General features: G+C 45.6%; 2 protein-coding genes across 4 annotated transcripts in view; one reads left to right on the top strand and one right to left on the bottom strand.

The window, feature by feature from the left end:
• Positions 1 to 8,717, top strand: part of MYSM1 (Myb like, SWIRM and MPN domains 1) — a 29,994-nt gene extending 21,277 nt beyond the window's left edge. Inside the window, exons 12-20 of one of the 2 annotated variants that reach the window (XM_073544573.1) lie at positions 174 to 256; positions 367 to 421; positions 759 to 809; positions 894 to 968; positions 2,062 to 2,250; positions 2,486 to 2,618; positions 4,455 to 4,560; positions 5,768 to 5,828; positions 8,154 to 8,717. In XM_073544573.1, the coding sequence (XP_073400674.1) occupies positions 174 to 256; positions 367 to 421; positions 759 to 809; positions 894 to 968; positions 2,062 to 2,250; positions 2,486 to 2,618; positions 4,455 to 4,560; positions 5,768 to 5,828; positions 8,154 to 8,318 (918 nt within the window). In that variant the 3' untranslated portion in view covers positions 8,319 to 8,717. The remainder of the gene's footprint in view (positions 1 to 173; positions 257 to 366; positions 422 to 758; positions 810 to 893; positions 969 to 2,061; positions 2,251 to 2,485; positions 2,619 to 4,454; positions 4,561 to 5,767; positions 5,829 to 8,153) is intronic. The other variant, XM_073544574.1, reaches the window with a different exon arrangement.
• A 2,751-nt stretch (positions 8,718 to 11,468) lies between these two features.
• LOC141048714 (uncharacterized) lies at positions 11,469 to 16,250 on the bottom strand. 2 transcript variants are annotated; one of them, XM_073544581.1, is made up of 5 exons: positions 16,103 to 16,250; positions 15,987 to 16,027; positions 15,542 to 15,616; positions 15,025 to 15,223; positions 11,469 to 14,418 (listed from the first exon to the last, which is right to left on the bottom strand). In XM_073544581.1, the coding sequence occupies exons 1-5, from the start codon at positions 16,167 to 16,169 to the stop codon at positions 14,015 to 14,017; spliced, it is 786 nt and encodes a 261-aa protein (XP_073400682.1). In that variant the 5' UTR covers positions 16,170 to 16,250; the 3' UTR covers positions 11,469 to 14,014. The 2 variants fall into 2 exon arrangements, with proteins under 2 accessions (XP_073400682.1, XP_073400681.1); XM_073544580.1 differs by having other exon boundaries at positions 16,107 to 16,249.
• Positions 16,251 to 17,040: the final 790 nt, after the last annotated feature.

The following is a 17,040-nucleotide window of genomic DNA, read 5'->3' on the forward strand; positions in this document are numbered from 1 at the left end:
GGAGCCTGACAAACTGGCATTACGGGGTTAATTTATTATGCCGGAGGGCTGTCGTGTAACTTATCGGAGGGGCCTGCAGCACACTTCTTGGGCCTGGGTGCGAGTGTACCCCCTGCACCCACTGTAGTTGCGCCCCTGTCCACACCGTAATAAGCCATGTTTTCGTTTGTCAGCATCTCTCGGCAGAAGAGCTAGCAATCAGACGGGAGAAGATGAAACGGTCAAAGTGCCACAAAGGATCAAGACCATCCAAGAGGTAAGGAAGCATTTGGATCTCTATCCTAGAGTGCTCGTTTAACCCCTCTTTTGGTTTTGGTGTGCGTCATATGAACGACTTGCTTTTAACAATGGTGTCTCCTTTCTCAGCTCCTTCGACCCTTTCCAGCTGATTCCCTGCTCGGATTTCACCGAGGAGAAACGGGTATGAAGATTTTGTATTGGTCATGTCAGGTAGTCATTGTCTACAGGCGCCACTAGAGGGAGCTCACTGCATACAGATATATTATTGAGCTTACCTAGGGCTGTTTACGTCTAATTGCAGAGAGCTCCCTCTAGTGATGACTACAGGCATGGCAGTGTGAATGGGCAGAAGGAAGTAATGAGATAATCGGATCTGAGCTCCTTATAGAGACACAGTAATTAGTCGGGCTGGAATTTTAGCCGCCTTTTGATTTGCAGAAATTATTAATCTAAAATTTACCAAAACCTCCGATCTTTTTGTTTTGTTTTTTTCTAATTTTTTTCATTTTTGTTTGTAGGCGCCGTTTCACGTTAAAGTATCAGCGGAGGCCATGTTGATTTTAGATTTGGTAAGTGATCTATGAAAATTAAGGTAAATGCTGCAGCTGTATGGGACTGAATGACCAATATATATGGACTTCTCTGTCTTCCAGCACGCCCACGTGTCCATGGCGGAAGTCATCGGCCTATTAGGTGGGAGATATTCAGAAGCCGAACGTATTGTAGAAGTAAGAACTATATATGTGTGTGTTTTAGATTCTGATCCCGATCTTTCATTATTCACTCTCCATACACATCCAGAGCTGCATTCAAATTTTTGGACTTTATCCCTTCTCGCTGTTGTCCCCTGCTGCTTACATCTGGCTCTGTGGTGTAGGAGACCGTTGCTGTCCCGCATGCTTTGCCGTCACTCTAATTTCAAGCAGCGGACTGCAGAATTATAAATGCAGCTTTGGTTGTTATTGGAGGATGAGATCTAATTAAACTTCACGAGTCCATGTCAATTAACCCCTTCCTGACGTAAGATGGACCCGAGCCTAACATGCAGCCATCACCTTTCGATAGCCACAGCGACCAGAGCTGAGTTCCCTGTTCTCTGCTGTTTAAATGGTTGACAGCAGCATTTATATGGTTCCGATCATATATAGTGAAGTATTGCAATATATATTACAAGCAGATTCAAGTCCCCTAATGCAAGGAAAAGTTTAAAAAATTTGCAAAAATACATTTTTTTTAAAATTGAATATTTTGGTATCGCAACATTCATAAACGTTCGACATATGAAATTAATTTGTACAGAAAATGTAAAGAAAAACAAAAATTTAAGCTCCAGAAGTGGCGTTTATAGCTGATCTGACACTAATACATAGAAATTTAGGATCACCGTAATCGCTCCGGCCTGGAGAATCGTGTTATCGGGTCACTCATACCGCGCATTGAATATCATAAAGACGAAACCCTAATATCTATCTCAGAATTACACTTTTTTTCACCATTCTTTAGGATTCTTTTTCTCCTTTTTCAGTTAATTATATGGTAAAGTGAATGGTGTCAGTCAAAACTACAACCCGTCCTGCTTCAATAAAAAAAAGTACAGCAACGTAGGGGAAAAAAAAAAGTTATAGCGATTGGAAGACAAGAGGGTAAAAGGGAAAATGCAAAAGCGACAATTTGCCCGGTCTTGAAGGGGTTAATCTAAAGCAAATTATTTAGAGGTGTTACACTATAAATCCTGGCACCCACTGTTGAGAATTAGGAGGTTTTTTTTGACCCTGGCGTGCCCTTGTAGTTCTTTACAGCGTGCGCTCCCTGTGTTCTCAGATCTGCGCCGTGGAGCCGTGTAACAGTCTCAGCACCGGACTTCAGTGTGAGATGGATCCCGTGTCCCAGACGCAGGCGTCGGAGGCCCTGCACATGCGCGGCTACAGCGTCATCGGATGGTATCACTCCCACCCGGCGTTTGACCCCAACCCTTCAATCCGAGATATCGACACTCAGGCCAAGTACCAGGTGAGAGTAGTTTTACTCCTGTATGTAATATAACGCATTTGATTTTGCACTAAAAAAAACTGTAGGAGAAAGTGTGTTTGCGTGTATAGTCACAGAATGAAAAACCTCCATGCTTTACACTGCAGGCCACATTCAGAGAAATGGGGGAAAAGCTAAGCAAAATAAAAAAAGATCGATGTGAATTTATTTATTTTTTCTAGTTTTCTGAATGCTTTTTATTTTCTTTCACATTCAGAGTTATTTTTCTCGGGGTGGAGCAAAGTTTTTGGGCATGATTATAAGTCCGTATAATCGCAGTAATCCTCTGCCGCAGTCCCAGCTCTCCTGCCTGGTGATAAGTGACGATCTCAGCGACGATGGAGCATACAGTAAGCGTTACCGGACCGTGATGGGTTAAAAAAAAAAGTTTTTCATGTACCATAAAACTTTTTTTTTGCAACTTTCTAATATTTTTCGTTTCGAGTTCTCACCATTTCAACATCTGACTGTCGGTGATTGAGGGCGTTCTCGTTTACTTCCAGAAGCAAACCAACCAGTGCAGACCTAAAATATCTCACAGCTGAGGGTTTGTTACAATTGTACACAGTGCAGATCTTCCGAACTGATAACATTTTACCTGCACTGATACACTGTGATGAACCATCAGGACAGGAATAAGATTGGTTGCTGCTGTTGGGATTACTTCACAAAGGATTGAAACAATTGTAACAAACCCTCAGCTGCGAGCAGTAGGAGGTCTGACAAGGTTTCCCAATCGGGATATAGCAAGTGTTTCTATTCACTGCCATTAAGCAGAGCCCCTGAAAATGGGGCAATGCGTATGGGAGACTCGTAGCTCTCCCTACAGGTGATGCCAGAGGAGAGAGGGATCATCCCTGTTAGATCACAGAGCCCAAGAGATAAGCCACCGCCACAGTTACCTGACAGCAGCTTACTACATTTTTACACATGCGTGATCAGCTGAACTGAGTGTACATGTGTATGGGGAGCTCAGACGAGAGAGCAGTCAGCCAACAGAACCTCGTCCATCTGATGTGTGGACGCGTTCAGTAAGAATGGATTGGTAATGCCATAGTCTCCTCCGCTCCCCCTAGTGGTGGCTTTCAGCAGAGAATTTTCTTCTACAGCTCTATGGCCTAAAGAGAAACAGGATTTTGAGCTTTGTGACCTCCAAGTGCAAAAATGATCTTGATTTCTTGCAAGACTGAACACGTGCAAGCGAGTAGTCTCCTCTGGGATGGTCAGGAGCAGCTCCTCTCATCAAGTGTCCACATTTTGAGATTTTTTGTATTTTATTTTTAATTTAAATGCATGTATTTGTTGCTAAAAATATATATTTTTTTAATTGTATTTCATTAAACAATCTGCACCGTTTGCATTTTTGTAACCCCTGTGTTGCATTGTATGACTGGCTGCAGAATGAGTTAACTGAGAGTCTGTCAGTGAGCTTTACTTAGGCCGAATGACTGGAGTTTGTAACATTTATCTCAGCTGGTTTAAGACCGCAGACCACATATGAGGCGAAACAAAGAGCCCTTTGAAAGTCAAACAGTGTCTTAGTTTTTTTTTAAATTAAAACCCAATTGTAAAAATGTTTTGTTTTTTTTTTAGCTCCAAATACATGCATTTAAGAAAAAAAAATTGTTAACCCCTATGGAGTTACATGAAACCATTGTCTGCCTGCAGCCGCCACTAGAGAGAGCTCTCTACATGGAGATCTGTACAGCTCCCATTGAACTCTATAATAAACTATTCATTATGTCACTTGATTCCAAGCTTTGGTGCATACACACAGAAGTGTGGCCTCAGCGTCAGGTGGGCATAAATTGACCCTATTGAGGACATAAGTCAAGAGGCGTTGAACTGCCTGACTGTTCACCCAAATGTCGCCCACCTCCCAGGTGATCCTTGAGGGATAATGAACTTCAACTTTCCACTGCACTTTATGATTTACTTCCTTGTTAGTTTCAATAATCCTGCTTGTTGTCATTGAATGGAACCAGCAACGGTGTGTTACGGTCCAGCGCCCCCGTGTGTTGCGGTCCAGCACCCCCGTGCGTTGCGGACCGGCACCCCCCCTTCCTCGTGCGTTGCGGACCAGTGCCCCCCGTGCGTTATGAACGACTACGGCTGGTTGTAATATCTTTGGTGGTCGTTCCTCCCCGCGGCTTCTTTCACCTCTGATCACATTTCCATTCTTTTAGGAATACCGTACAAGTTTGATGTAGAGCATTTACCCGGGACACCTCGCTGGGAAATCGTGTTTGAGAAGACGAGGTGGATCATTGAGAAGTATCGACATTCCCACAGGTAAGAGACGCCGCCCTGTGCCTGCTGATGGGGATATAGGGCGCCCTATTATATGATCATACATACAGCAGTCATTGTAGAGGTAATGCCCCCTGTGCCCTGCAGAGGCGCTGTTCAGATTAGTGCTTCTTCCTTAGGGCTTCGCAGCAGAACTTAAAGGGTTTTTTCCAGCCACAAGAACAATAAAATGCTTAGTACCTGGTGCAGGGAACTGCAGCGTCGCTCTATTCAAGTAGATGCAGCTCCCTATACAGCAGACGGTCCTGCCACTAACAAGGGCTGCAGCGCCACAACAGAGGAGAATAACCCTATAATGTCTGGGCATTAAGCAGATCAGACACCCCCAATATGGCTGACTTACAGGGGACAGTACCTTTGGAGGACGCCTAGACTTCTGGAGGACACTCACAAAGGACCATTAGAGGACATTTAATGTCACATTATTCCTTTTAATATTATTCCTGATTTCTTCTGTATTTGGAGCAGACACATTGGCCCTGTTACAGGGGTGTACATATAATTTTGCCGGGCTTGATATGTGCCAGCGAAGACCTTACTACCCAACGATCACGTCGTCAGCCGAACGGGAGTAGGGAGCGGCGTGGCTGCTTCCTCAACTGTTTAGGTGGCGCTGATATACAGCGGTCAGGAGGGCAGACATGGGAATAATATCGGTCTGCCAACTGCTTAGAGACTCCTGCAGACTAGTCAGACATTTAAGACATTGTTCCGCACGGGACTGGATGAGTCCTAGAGGAAAGGGGCCGATAGCAGAAGCAGCGTTCTGTCTCACTGCAATTGATAAGCCCTCTGACAACTGGCTCATATAGTACCACGTATGTCGCACTAATATGAGGGGCCCCAATTGAGGAAGTCTTTCAGCTACAGCAATGTCATCCGATCTCATTTCCTTGCATAGAACGGTCTCATCCGCCACTTTTTTTTTTACGCTCCCTTAATTTGCAGTCGGATAATGGATCCTAATTCAATTTGTGGGTTAATTATTTTTCCCTTTAACGCGTCGTCAGGTGAGAACAGGACATTGATCGTAGGGCGCAGACTTAATGGCATATTGGATTAGTCGTTATATCTCACTTGTTGTAATCGAGCTCGGATCCGCACAGGTGATCGCTGATGGATTGTGTTCCCCGGACTCGGCGACAAGACGCATTTATGAATTCTTTTCTTTTTTTTTTCCTTTAACAAGCAGCAGCGTTCCGATGACCAGACGCTTTCGACAAGACTGCGACCTGACGTGCTTACAGAAGGTGGGTGCTATGCAGCTCTGCCAGCCTGGGATCTCCCAATCTTATACTCCAGTCACAGCCAGAGCTGCTTTGGTAAAAACTTCTGCCCCCTGGTGGCCAGCTGTAACAACTCCAATAACATCTACACTGTGTTCCAAATTATTATGCAAAAAATATTTCCTCATATTTTCTCTAAATTGCCTATATGAATTGCAGTCATTGTTATTTTTCAGTCATCTAATATTCTAGTATAATTGCAGTGTTTTTGAACAAACTGCCTATGAAAACAGTATATTTTTAAAAATAAGAAACACTCACAAAGCATGTTCCAAATTATTATGCACAGCAGAGTTTTCAACCTTTTTATTTTGAACAAAAAAAGGTCAATTGTGAAATGATAAGCATTATCAGCTTATTACAAAATGAAATCAAGCAGTTTTCAAGTCAAAACTTTCTTCTCGGTGATGTTACATTTGCACATAGGACCCCTTGTTGGAAAGAAGCTTCTGAACTCTCTCGTCCTGTGAATTTGTCAGTTTTTGGATGGTTTGTGCTTCAATTGTTTTGCATGTGGACAGAATCCCCTCCCAGAGCTGTTGCTTAGATGTGAACTGCCTCCCGCCATCATAGACACTCCTTGTGATGATGCTCCGGAGGTTCTCAATGGGGTTGATGTCAGGGGAAGATGGTGGCCACACCATAAGTTTGTCCTCTTTTATGCCCATAGCAGCCAGAGATGCAGATGTGTTATTTGCAGCATGAGACGGTGCATTATCAGGCATGAAAATGATCTTGCTGTGGAAAGCACGGTTCTTCCTCTTGAACCATGGCAGGAAGTGCTGTTTTAGAAACTCCACATAGATTATGGAGTTCATCTTTACCCCTTCAGGGATCCTAAAGGGGCCGACAATCTCTCTCCCCATGATTCCAGCCCAAAACATTACTCCACCTCCTCCTTGTTGGCACCTTAGCCGTGTTTTCATGGGGTGTCCATCAACCAGCCATCCTCCACTCCATCCATCTGGACCATCGAGCGTTGCACGGCACTCATCGGTGAACAAAACAGTTTGGAAGTCAGTCTTCATGTCTCGTTTGGCCCACTGGAGCCATTTCTGCTTGTGCGCAGTGGATAGAGGTGGTCGACAGGATGGCTTACGCACAGCTGCAAACCTCTGAAGGACCCTGCATCTTGTTGTTCGGGGGATGTTGGAGGCACCAGCAGCTTCAAAAACTTGTCTGCTGCTATGACAAGGCATTTTTGCGCTGCTCTTTTAACCTGATACAATTGCCTGTTGGAAAGAGTCCTCAATTTTTCCTTATCAGCACGCACACGTGTGTGCTGGGAATCCGCTTCATACTTCTTGATTGTGCGATGATCACGATGAAGTGTCTTGGCAATGTTGATTGTAGTCATGCCTTGACCTAAATACTCCACAATTTGTTGCTTCTCAGCAGCCGACACATCCTTTTTCTTTCCTATTTTGGCAAAAAATGTAGGCTGCTTAATAATGTGGAACAGCCTTCTTCAGTAGTCTTGCCTTTATTTGGACACACCTGCCAAACTAATGTGCACAGGTCTCTGCAATTGCTTTCAGTGATATAAAGAGCCCTGACACACATCACCATCAATAAGTTTAAATGACAAACCAAAAAATTCTAACCTTATCACTCCGAAACTCTTTTTGCATAATAATTTGGAACACAGTTTAGAGCTGCATTCAGCAGTGTGTTGGTTTCTTCTTTGTCTTTTCGCGCTCCCTGTAGCTTAGAAGCCATTTTTTCCAAAATGCAATCCAAATGAGTGTAGTCCATCCCCCTGACACGTGCAGCTTTGGCTGTGACTAGAGAATAAAGGCCCCGTCACACTAAGCGATCTCGGTAGCGAGATCGCTGCTGAGTCATCCTGCCTCTCTCCACGCTCCGGTCCCAGTGATCTTTTGCACGAATGACCGCGAGACTTTGTTATCCCTCGAGACCGTGACATCTCACGGTCATTCTCGCAAAGGATCACTAGGACCAGAGCGTGGAGAGAGGCAGGATGGCTGAACGGGACGTCGGAAGGTGAGAATAATATATTTTTTATTTTGATTCTATTTTTTACAGGATGGCCAGCGCGGCCGGGCGCTCGGCATCGCTGTGCTGATCGCTGGGGAAGCTGTCTGTGTGACAGCTCACCAGCGATCACATAGCGACTTACTAGCGATCCTGACACCTTGATATCGGTGTCGGGATCGCTGGTAAGTCGCTTAGTGTGACGGGGCCTTAAGACATGACGCAGGAATAATTGTACTTTGGTTTTCCATGATATGCATGTTCCTAGTTTAACCGTCTCCTCTCTGTTTTCAGCTCCTGTTGTGTTTGAGGAGGACGCTGGTCCATTCGGCGTGCACGCTGTTCGCGGATGAATTCCTGAGCAGGATCGAGGATTATTTCCTCAACAGCTATATAAATATGGCGGATGAGAAAGAGCCGAGGGAAGTGCTGCCCCCAGAGGACACCGGAGGGGAGTGAACCGCATGTCTCATGGATTATGAACACTCAGTCTTTAGATTAACCCTTTATGAACAGTTCATCAATGACTGGAGCCCTGCACCCGAGGTCCTTCCCCTGGACTTGTTGTGGGGGTCCTGGGTTACAGGCTCTTAGTAGGGGACTTCCCTCTCATCTCAAGATTTCCTTTTATTGTATTCTAGAAGAGGGTTTTCTAAAATGCACTTTCACTGAGCGTGTGACGTTCCAACCGAGACTTATCCAGTCTTGTATATACAACCGTTTATTTCGGCTCCCCCAAAATAAGAGCTACCCATGTGCCATCTTTCCTAGTAATGCGAAGAGGAGATAAAACAAACCGAAGTGTGCCGAAGGAGAACAGATTCAAGTTTACATACAGCTATATATATCTTGGAAAAATGCTCCAAAGTATGAAGCTTTATAAGTATTAATCAAAATCACCGGAAACAAAATGGATTGAGCTGAGCTACCGTCAAAGGATGACGAAAAGACCGGAATCAATTTCTGCGGTTTATTGGTCAACGCGTTTTGAAGGTTCAAACTTTCGAATCAGGACAAAACCACGGTAATACACACCGGCAATAGCCTGCAAATATATATGGACATGAAGCCCAAATTAGGGCAGTGCCCAAAAAACGGACCTCTGTGGTCAGATGACCAGGAATGGCATATAACCTGAAGGAAGTGATTTGTATGGGAAACGCTGGACAAGTGGCACAAAACACGATATTTAAAACAAATGAACAAGTCAAAATGAGAAAAACATGAATCTAAGGCTAGTTTCACACTAGCGTTTATGAGCGCAGCGACGGCCTGCGCACGGGCGCCGCTAAGCCCCACCCCCTGCCGCGCCCCCACCGGTAGCTCCGCCCACCGGCGCATGACGCTGCATGCGCCCTGCGTCCCCTATCTTTATCACAGGGGGCGCAGGCCGTGCGCAGTATGCGTTTGGCGGCGCATGCGTCCTTATGACGGTGCGCCGACCTGCGCCAAACGCAACCTGCTGCAGTTTGGTTGCGTCGGCGCACCGTCAAAAAGGCGCATGCGCCGCCAAACGCATACTGCGCACGGCCTGCGCCCCCTGTGATAAAGATAGGGGATGCAGGGCGCATGCAGCACCATGCGCCGGTGGGCGGAGCTACCGGCGGGGCGTGGCAGGGGCGGGGCTTAGCGGCGGCCGTGCGCAGGCCGTCGCTGCACTCATAAACGCTAGTGTGAAACTAGCCTAAGTCGTATGAAGAGGATGATAATAGAATGTGTTTTTATTAAATATATTAAAAATTGAGATCCAACCAGACGCTGGCTGTTCTTTATCAGTGTGAAGACGTAGCGTTAATTGTGTAAGGCACTTGTAGTTTGGGGAAAATATTCAACCAAAATAATCAAGAGAAAAGAAAATATCTAAAAAAAAAAAAAAAAAGTTGATGTGAAAAAATGTGGTGAAAACAAAGCTCCTGTTGATCACATTTGATCATCGTGTGTGTATATACAATATATTTATATTTTGACGTCTCTATTACAGTGGTTTTGTCCTGATGTAGTTCGAAACGTGTTGACCAATAAACCGCAGGAATTGATTCTTTTTTTCAATGTCCTTCGACAACAGTGCAGTACAACCCATTTTGTTTTCGGGGCTTTTGCTTCCTCCCCTGTGGGTCTGCAGTGGCCTAAGAATATTTCAGGGGTTGTGTGCACACAACCCGATCAGGTGAGCACGATAGTGCATGTCATTTCCCAAAACATCTACCCAGATAACACCCTATTGTGCTTTTTCTCCTATCTTCTAAGTATTACTAGATTAATTTGATCAATGAACATATTGTAAAGTGAATGTGCAAGTGAGAAACCCAAATCCCATCAGTAGCTGGTGATCGCCCGTCGCCATCATTAGTACTTTAGGAGGAGGTTGTTCCCAACATCTTGGAGAGCTGGCCCCAGATCTTCTGTGTATGAGGCTTGTGCGGATCCTTCTATCTCTTCAGCTGATCCCAGACAGACTGGATGATGTGAGATCAGGGCTCTGTGCGGCCGGATCATCACCCCCAGGACACCTCGTTATTAATGACATTGGCTGGATGTTTGGGGTCGTTATTTGGAGCTGATCAGACGCCTCCTGATGGAGTTACATGATGGATAAGCATTTGTATTTGTCAGCACTGATGACAACATTAATCCTGACCAAATCCCGAACTCCAGTTGTTGAAAGCCACTCATTATTTTACCGCTATCCAACACTTGTCAAACTATCTGCTTCCATTACAGCCAAATATTTCTCATTGTGACACATCAGTCCAGAGCAGCTGCTGCCATTTTTTCTGCTCCCCAGTTTCGGTGCATAGTTGAGTCGCTTGGCCTTGTTTCCATGTGAAAGGTCTGGGGTTTCCAGATGCGATTATTCCATGAAGACCCATTCTGGCCAGACTTCTCCAAGCAGTAGATGGTTATAGTTGTGTCCCTCTGGCTGAAGCCAGTTCTGCGCTGATGAGATTGCTGGATGTCTGCGGATATGAAGGGAAGTGATTATTGTGTCTTCCGTCGGCGGTCACTGATGTTGCCCATTTTGTGGTGTATCTAAAAAAGACAATGTTACACAAAAACCCTATGTATGGAGAGATGTTACCCCAATCTTAGTATAGAAGGAATGCTGGCACTATTGGGACCCTTCCACAAAGCACAGGCTTGCCCCAAGATGTGTGTACTACAAATACTACATGGCAGCACCCGAGGAGGACGGTTTTGTCGTTTGTGTTTTTTATGCATCTTATAATATTGGTCTTTGATAAAACTTAACTTTTAATGAATATATTTAAATCTTTTTATGTCCCAATTGTTTCTACAAAACAGCACGTCATGAAATCTCTGTCTGCTAGGAAATCTCTTTACAGACTCCTTGCTGCTGCAGTATTACCTGCCTTGTCTTGTTGCTGTTCTCAGTCGCCATTGTGTTTGACCGGTAATATGAAACTGTCTTCCACAACCTCACCTTTTTTTATTTTTTTTACCAGAGTGCGGCCATTTCAACCCAGTTTAAGCTTCGTACACAGCTGTTTGTTACCGTAATTCATGCATTTAAACCTACTAATAAACCTGCTGCTCCTTACTACCTGAGCAAAAGCTGATAAAATCTGGAAAAAAATGAAAAATGGTGTGTATATATCACAATTTGAAGTAGACATTTATTTGGAAATCATGACAAAAACAGTACTTTAATATAAAATAAAAAAAATGGATGCCTCTTGTCAAACAGCGTAAAAAAAATTAACATCAATTCACAGGAACGTATACTCTGGATAATCATATGCATAAGTATTTGAAAGTAAAGGATGGGAAAATAAAACAAACCACAGGATCATGGATAGCAAGAGTTGCATATATACCGATGCTTCTCATATAATTAGAATATCATCAAAAAAGAATTTATTTCAGTTCTTCAATGCAAAAAGTGAAACTCCTATATTCTATAGAGTCATTACACACAGTGATCTATTTCACATGTTTATTTCTGTTAGTGTTGATGATTATGGCTTACAGCCAATGAAAACCCAAAAGTCATTATCTCAGTAAATTAGAATAATTTACAACAACAGCTTGAAAAATTATTTTAAAATACAAAATGTTGGCCTACTGCTATGTATGTTCAGTAAGTGCACTCAGCACTTGGTTGGGGCTCCTTTGGCATCAGTCCTTTTGCATCAATGCGGTGTGGCATGGAAGCGATCAGCCTGTGGCACTGCTGAGGGGTTATGGAAGCCCAGGTTGCTTTAATAGCAGCCTTCAGCTTGTCTGCATTGTTGGGTCTGGTGTCTCTCTTCTTCCTCTTGACAATACTCCATAGATTCTCTATGGGGTTAAGGTCAGGCGAGTTTGCTGCCAATCAAGCACAGTGATACTGTTGTGTGTACACCAGGTATTGGTACTTTTGGCCGTGTGGACAGGGGCCAAGTCCTGCTGGAGAATGAAATTTCCATCTCCAAAAAGCTTGTCAGCAGAGGGAAGCATGAAGTGCTCTAAAATGTCCTGGTAGACGGCTGCGCTGACTTTGGTGTTGATAAAACACAGTGGACCTACACCAGCAGATGACATGGCTCCCCAAACCATCACTGATTGTGGAGACTTCACACTAGACCCCCAGCAGCTTGGACTGTGGCGTCTCCACTCTTCCTCCAGACTCTGGGACCTTGATTGCCAAATGAAATGCAAAATTTACTTTCATCTGAAAACAACACCTTGGACCACTGACAACAGTCCGGTTCTTTTTCTCCTTGGCCCAGGTAAGACGCTTCTGGCGTTGTCTATCGGTCATGAGCGGCCTAACACACAGGAATGCGACACTTGTAGCTCATGTCCTGGATATGTCTGTGTGTGGTGTGAAGCAATGACTCCAGCAGCAGTCCACTCCTTGTGAATCTCCTTTTCTTAATCCTTTCCAGGCTGCGGTTATCCCGGTTGCTTGTGCACCTTTTTCTACCACACTCATTCCTTCCAGTCCACTTTCCATTAATATTCTTGGATACAGCACTCTGTGAACAGCCGGCTTCCTTAGCAATGACCTTTTGTCTTACCCTCCTTGTGGAGTGTCAGTGACTGCCTTCTAGACATCTGTCAGGTCAGCAGTCTTCCCCATGATTGTGGAGCTACTGCCACAGACTAAGGGACCTTTATAAACACTTAGGAAGCCGTTGCAGGTGTTTTTTGTTAATTATTCTAATTTACTGAGATAATTACTTTTGGGTTTTCATTGGCTGTAAGCCATAATCATCAACATTAACAGAAATAAACACGTGAAATAGATCACTCTGTGTGTAATGACTCTATAGAATATGAGTCACTTTTTGTATTGAAGAACTGAAATAAATTATCTTTTTGATGATACTCTAATTTTGTGAGAAGCACCTGTATGTGGACCATCATTTAAAACTGCAATACTACAATAAAGTGCCTCAGTGCATATCTTTAGAGACTAATTGGATCTTCATTATTCAAAAGGGCTTTAAAGTAACAAAACAGAAGTATAGGCGAAATGTGCGTTGGGGTGGGAGACGCAGCAGTCACTCAGCACTTTGGCTATTTACCAGGCAAAAAATAATCATGTTAATTTTATGCATGTCATCTGTTTAATCCCTGGATCTTTTTGCTACGTTAAAGCACTTTTGAATAATGAAGATACAATTAGTCTCTAGAGATGTGCACTGAGGCACTTTATTGTAGTATTGCGGTTTTACATGCTGGTCCACATATATATATTCAACATTTACTATCCATTATCCTCTGGATTTTGATATTTTCCCAACCTTTGTAGTATAAGGCACTGAGCCTAACATTTTACAGCAATAGTCGGGGTGACAAATATTTATGCATATGATTATCTTGAGTATACTTTCATATGTATTGATGTTAATCATTTTTTTCAGGTGCATCTCCACTGTTGAACACGAGGAATCTAAAAATAGTTGAGAATTGCATTACTTCTCCTGTATTATACTCCAGAGCTGCGCTCAGTAAGGTCATGTTCTGATGGGGACATTGAGTGGAGCCACAACGTCTCTGGCTTGTACAATGGCAGCTATAACACAGAAGCAAGGCGCCGCGGGTTAAAATCATCTGTCCTCATGTTCTGCTTCTGACACATAGATTTTTTTCTACTGTGACCTCATGTGAATGCACCCTAAATGCCAGAGTCCCGCACAACGTTAACATCACTCATCATCCTCGGAAGAGGAGTAACAATTCAATCCCAGGATCCCTTTGCTGTCCCCTCCACCAGCAGCTTGGTCTTGAGTCCTGTTCACCATGCTCTTCCCTGCAGCACTGTTTCCCTTTGGTTCTGTCTGCTTTGACAGTAGAATATCTTTCAGTTTATTGACAGCGTCACCCCCTGTATTATAGGACGACCTTAGCCAGATGTCCTTGGGGTGAGAATTCACATTGCTGAACTGTAGAGGCTCATCCTGACCTTGAGGATTGATATTGGCGAGATCCAGCACAGCAGCTTCGCTTTCTTTGGTGCTACTCCTATCATCCTCCTCCTCCGGGTTACTGAGCTCTTCATCAATGTTATCCGATAGGGCAGTTGAGAGCAGCGCATCCCCGGGGCGTTCACCTATCACAGAAAACACAGGTTAGCTGCAGAAGTCTGTGACTTCAATCCTGTGGGCAAAAAAAGGGTTTTCTTTTATTTTGGACATTTTCTTTGAAGTTTATTAAACTTTTTTTTTACCCCTGGGGGAAAGGGTTAAATACAGTTAATGGAAATGAAGCGCTCAGGGTATAAGAAACAATAATATGAAAATCGGCAAAAATTTCAATTAATCATTGTGTTATTCTCAATATTTAACAGCTATCCCCCGTTTACAGGATTAGTGGGGGTCCAACCACGGAGGCCTCCACCAATCGCCAGTGCACACTGCTGCTCTGTTCTCTACGAGACTCCTGGAGAGGACAGAGCAGAATGTTTGGCTTTTCCAGCAATTCCATAGACAATGAACAGAGCAGAGGTTCACATTTGCTTCAACCACCCTATTCCGATGGAGCGGCGATCCTGAGCAGGGGGCTCTAATAAAAAACTAACAGGGGCTACCACAGTTTTTCAGTAATTGAAAGTAGAAAATCTGGTTACTGATACAGGAGCAAGGAGATGACTGCATGCATCATCACATTGTGGCAGAGCTGAATGACACCCCCTGTATTATTCGTCGCTCAGATGCACCTGATTTCACCCATGACGGCACCTTCCCGTCGACCGTCCTCTTCCTCGTGTATCCCCGCAGTTTCCATGGATGCTCCTTGCACGATGGATCCAGACGGCGTAGCTTCCACAGATGACTCTGATACTCTTTCTTCAGCGTTTCGAGCTTCTCCTGGAATTCTTCAATCTTTCTGTCTGAATAGTGAATAAGCTGAGATTGCTGCAAGAGAGCGGTCAGGTCCATCAGTGAACAGTGGTGCGGCCCGGCTGCAGGGCAGTGGATCTTTTTAGGGAGAGGTGACAGTAATTTCGACAATTTTTATTTTCTTTTTCGCTACAATTTAATATTTTGTAAGATCAGATATTATGGATGATAAATGTGTGTGGGGTAGGGGATTCAAATTTTTTAAACCATTTTTCTTCCCCTCAGTCGTTTTTGGGAACTTTAACCTACAATCGTTTGCACTATATACTGCAACACCATGGCGGCGCCCCCCCACACTCCTTACACCCCCGCACACACTGTCCGGTGCCTCACCTCCAGGTAATACTCCATGTCACTCTTGATGCTGGGGATCCACCTCCTGATCTCGGCCGCCGTGTGTAGCGCAGCCTGCACAGAACGAAGGGGGGGGGGGTCAGGGGAGCCAGAACACAAGGGGGAAGGGGGGCCCAAAACCCAAGGGGGAAGGGGGGGGTGAGGGGGCCCAAAACACAAGAGGGAAGGGGACCCAGAACACAAGGGGGGGGGGTAAGGGGACCCAGAACACAAGGGGGGGGGGTAAGGGGACCCAGAACACAAGGGGGGGGGGTAAGGGGACCCAGAACACAAGGGGGGGGGTCACAACCCAGAACACAGGGGGGGGGTCACAACCCAGAACACAGGGGGAAGGGGGGGAAGGGGACCCAGAACACAGGGGGGTTCGGGGCGCAGAACACGGGGCTCCGGGGAGATCACCGCCCTCCTCCCCGGCTGCACTCACCAGACGTGGCCGCTTACAGGTCAAATCCCGCACACGTCCCTCTGCAGAGAAAAGAAAACGGAGATGAGCGCGGTGACAGCGGGGAGGAAGCACACGTGGCGGCGGCCTCCTCTCACCTGCCTTCTCCTTCTGCAGCCACAGGCGGTTCAGCCTCCCCTGCTGCTTCTCCTCGTTTCTCGCCATGTTTACGTTTACTTCCGGTCAGCTGACACCACGGGCACATGACGTGTGGGCGGATAGATTGTTGTCATAACGACAAAATGCGCCGCTAGTCTCTCTACCAATAAGCAGTGAGGGGGCGGAGCCAAGTGGTGCAAATCATGCGCATAAGGGAGAGCGGTCACCTGACCAGCTGGGAGGCGACTGTGTACTGACTGGTAATGTATCACCATGGAGACAGACTCATCACCTCATACAGGACCGCTACCCCCATCAGCTCACGTGTCCCCTCATACAGGACCGCTACCCCCATCAGCTCACGTGTCCCCTCATACAGGACCGCTACCCCCATCAGCTCACGTGTCCCCTCATACAGGACCGCTACCCCCATCAGCTCACGTGTCCCCTCATACAGGAACGCTACCCCCATCAGCTCATGTGTCCCCTCATACAGGAACGCTACCCCCATCAGCTCCTGTGTCCCCTCATACAGGACCGCTACCCCCATCAGCTCCTGTGTCCCCTCATACAGGACCGCTACCCCCATCATCTCATGTGTCCCCTCATACAGGACCGCTACCCCCATCAGCTCATGTGTCCCCTCATACAGGACCGCTACCCCCATCATCTCATGTGTCCCCTCATACAGGACCGCTACCCCCATCAGCTCATGTGTCCCCTCATACAGGACCGCTACCCCCATCAGCTCCCGTGTCCCCTCATACAGGACCGCTACCCCCATCAGCTCCCGTGTCCCCTCATACAGGACCGCTACCCCCATCAGCTCACGTGTCCCCTCATACAGGAACGCTACCCCCATCAGCTCCTGTGTCCCCTCATACAGGACCGCTACCCCCATCAGCTCCTGTGTCCCCTCATACAGGACCGCTACCCC

The sequence above is a fragment of the Dendrobates tinctorius genome, unplaced genomic scaffold (genome assembly GCF_039654945.1).
Source record: "Dendrobates tinctorius isolate UK_male_01 unplaced genomic scaffold, ASM3965494v1 ptg000138l, whole genome shotgun sequence".
Taxonomy (NCBI): Eukaryota; Metazoa; Chordata; class Amphibia; order Anura; family Dendrobatidae; genus Dendrobates; species Dendrobates tinctorius.

What these genes read in the sequence shown, in the direction of transcription:
- LOC141048714 (XM_073544580.1), bottom strand. Translation starts at nt 16,209, where the DNA reads ATGTGCCCGTGGTGTCAGCTGACCGGAAGTAAACGTAAACATGGCGAG. An exon ending in TGTGGCTGCAGAAGGAGAAG is followed by an intron (nt 16,028 to 16,106) that starts GCAGGTGAGAGG and finishes TTTTCTCTGCAG; the next exon opens with AGGGACGTGTGCGGGATTTG. An exon ending in ACATGGAGTATTACCTGGAG is followed by an intron (nt 15,224 to 15,541) that starts GTGAGGCACCGG and finishes GCTCTCTTGCAG; the next exon opens with CAATCTCAGCTTATTCACTA.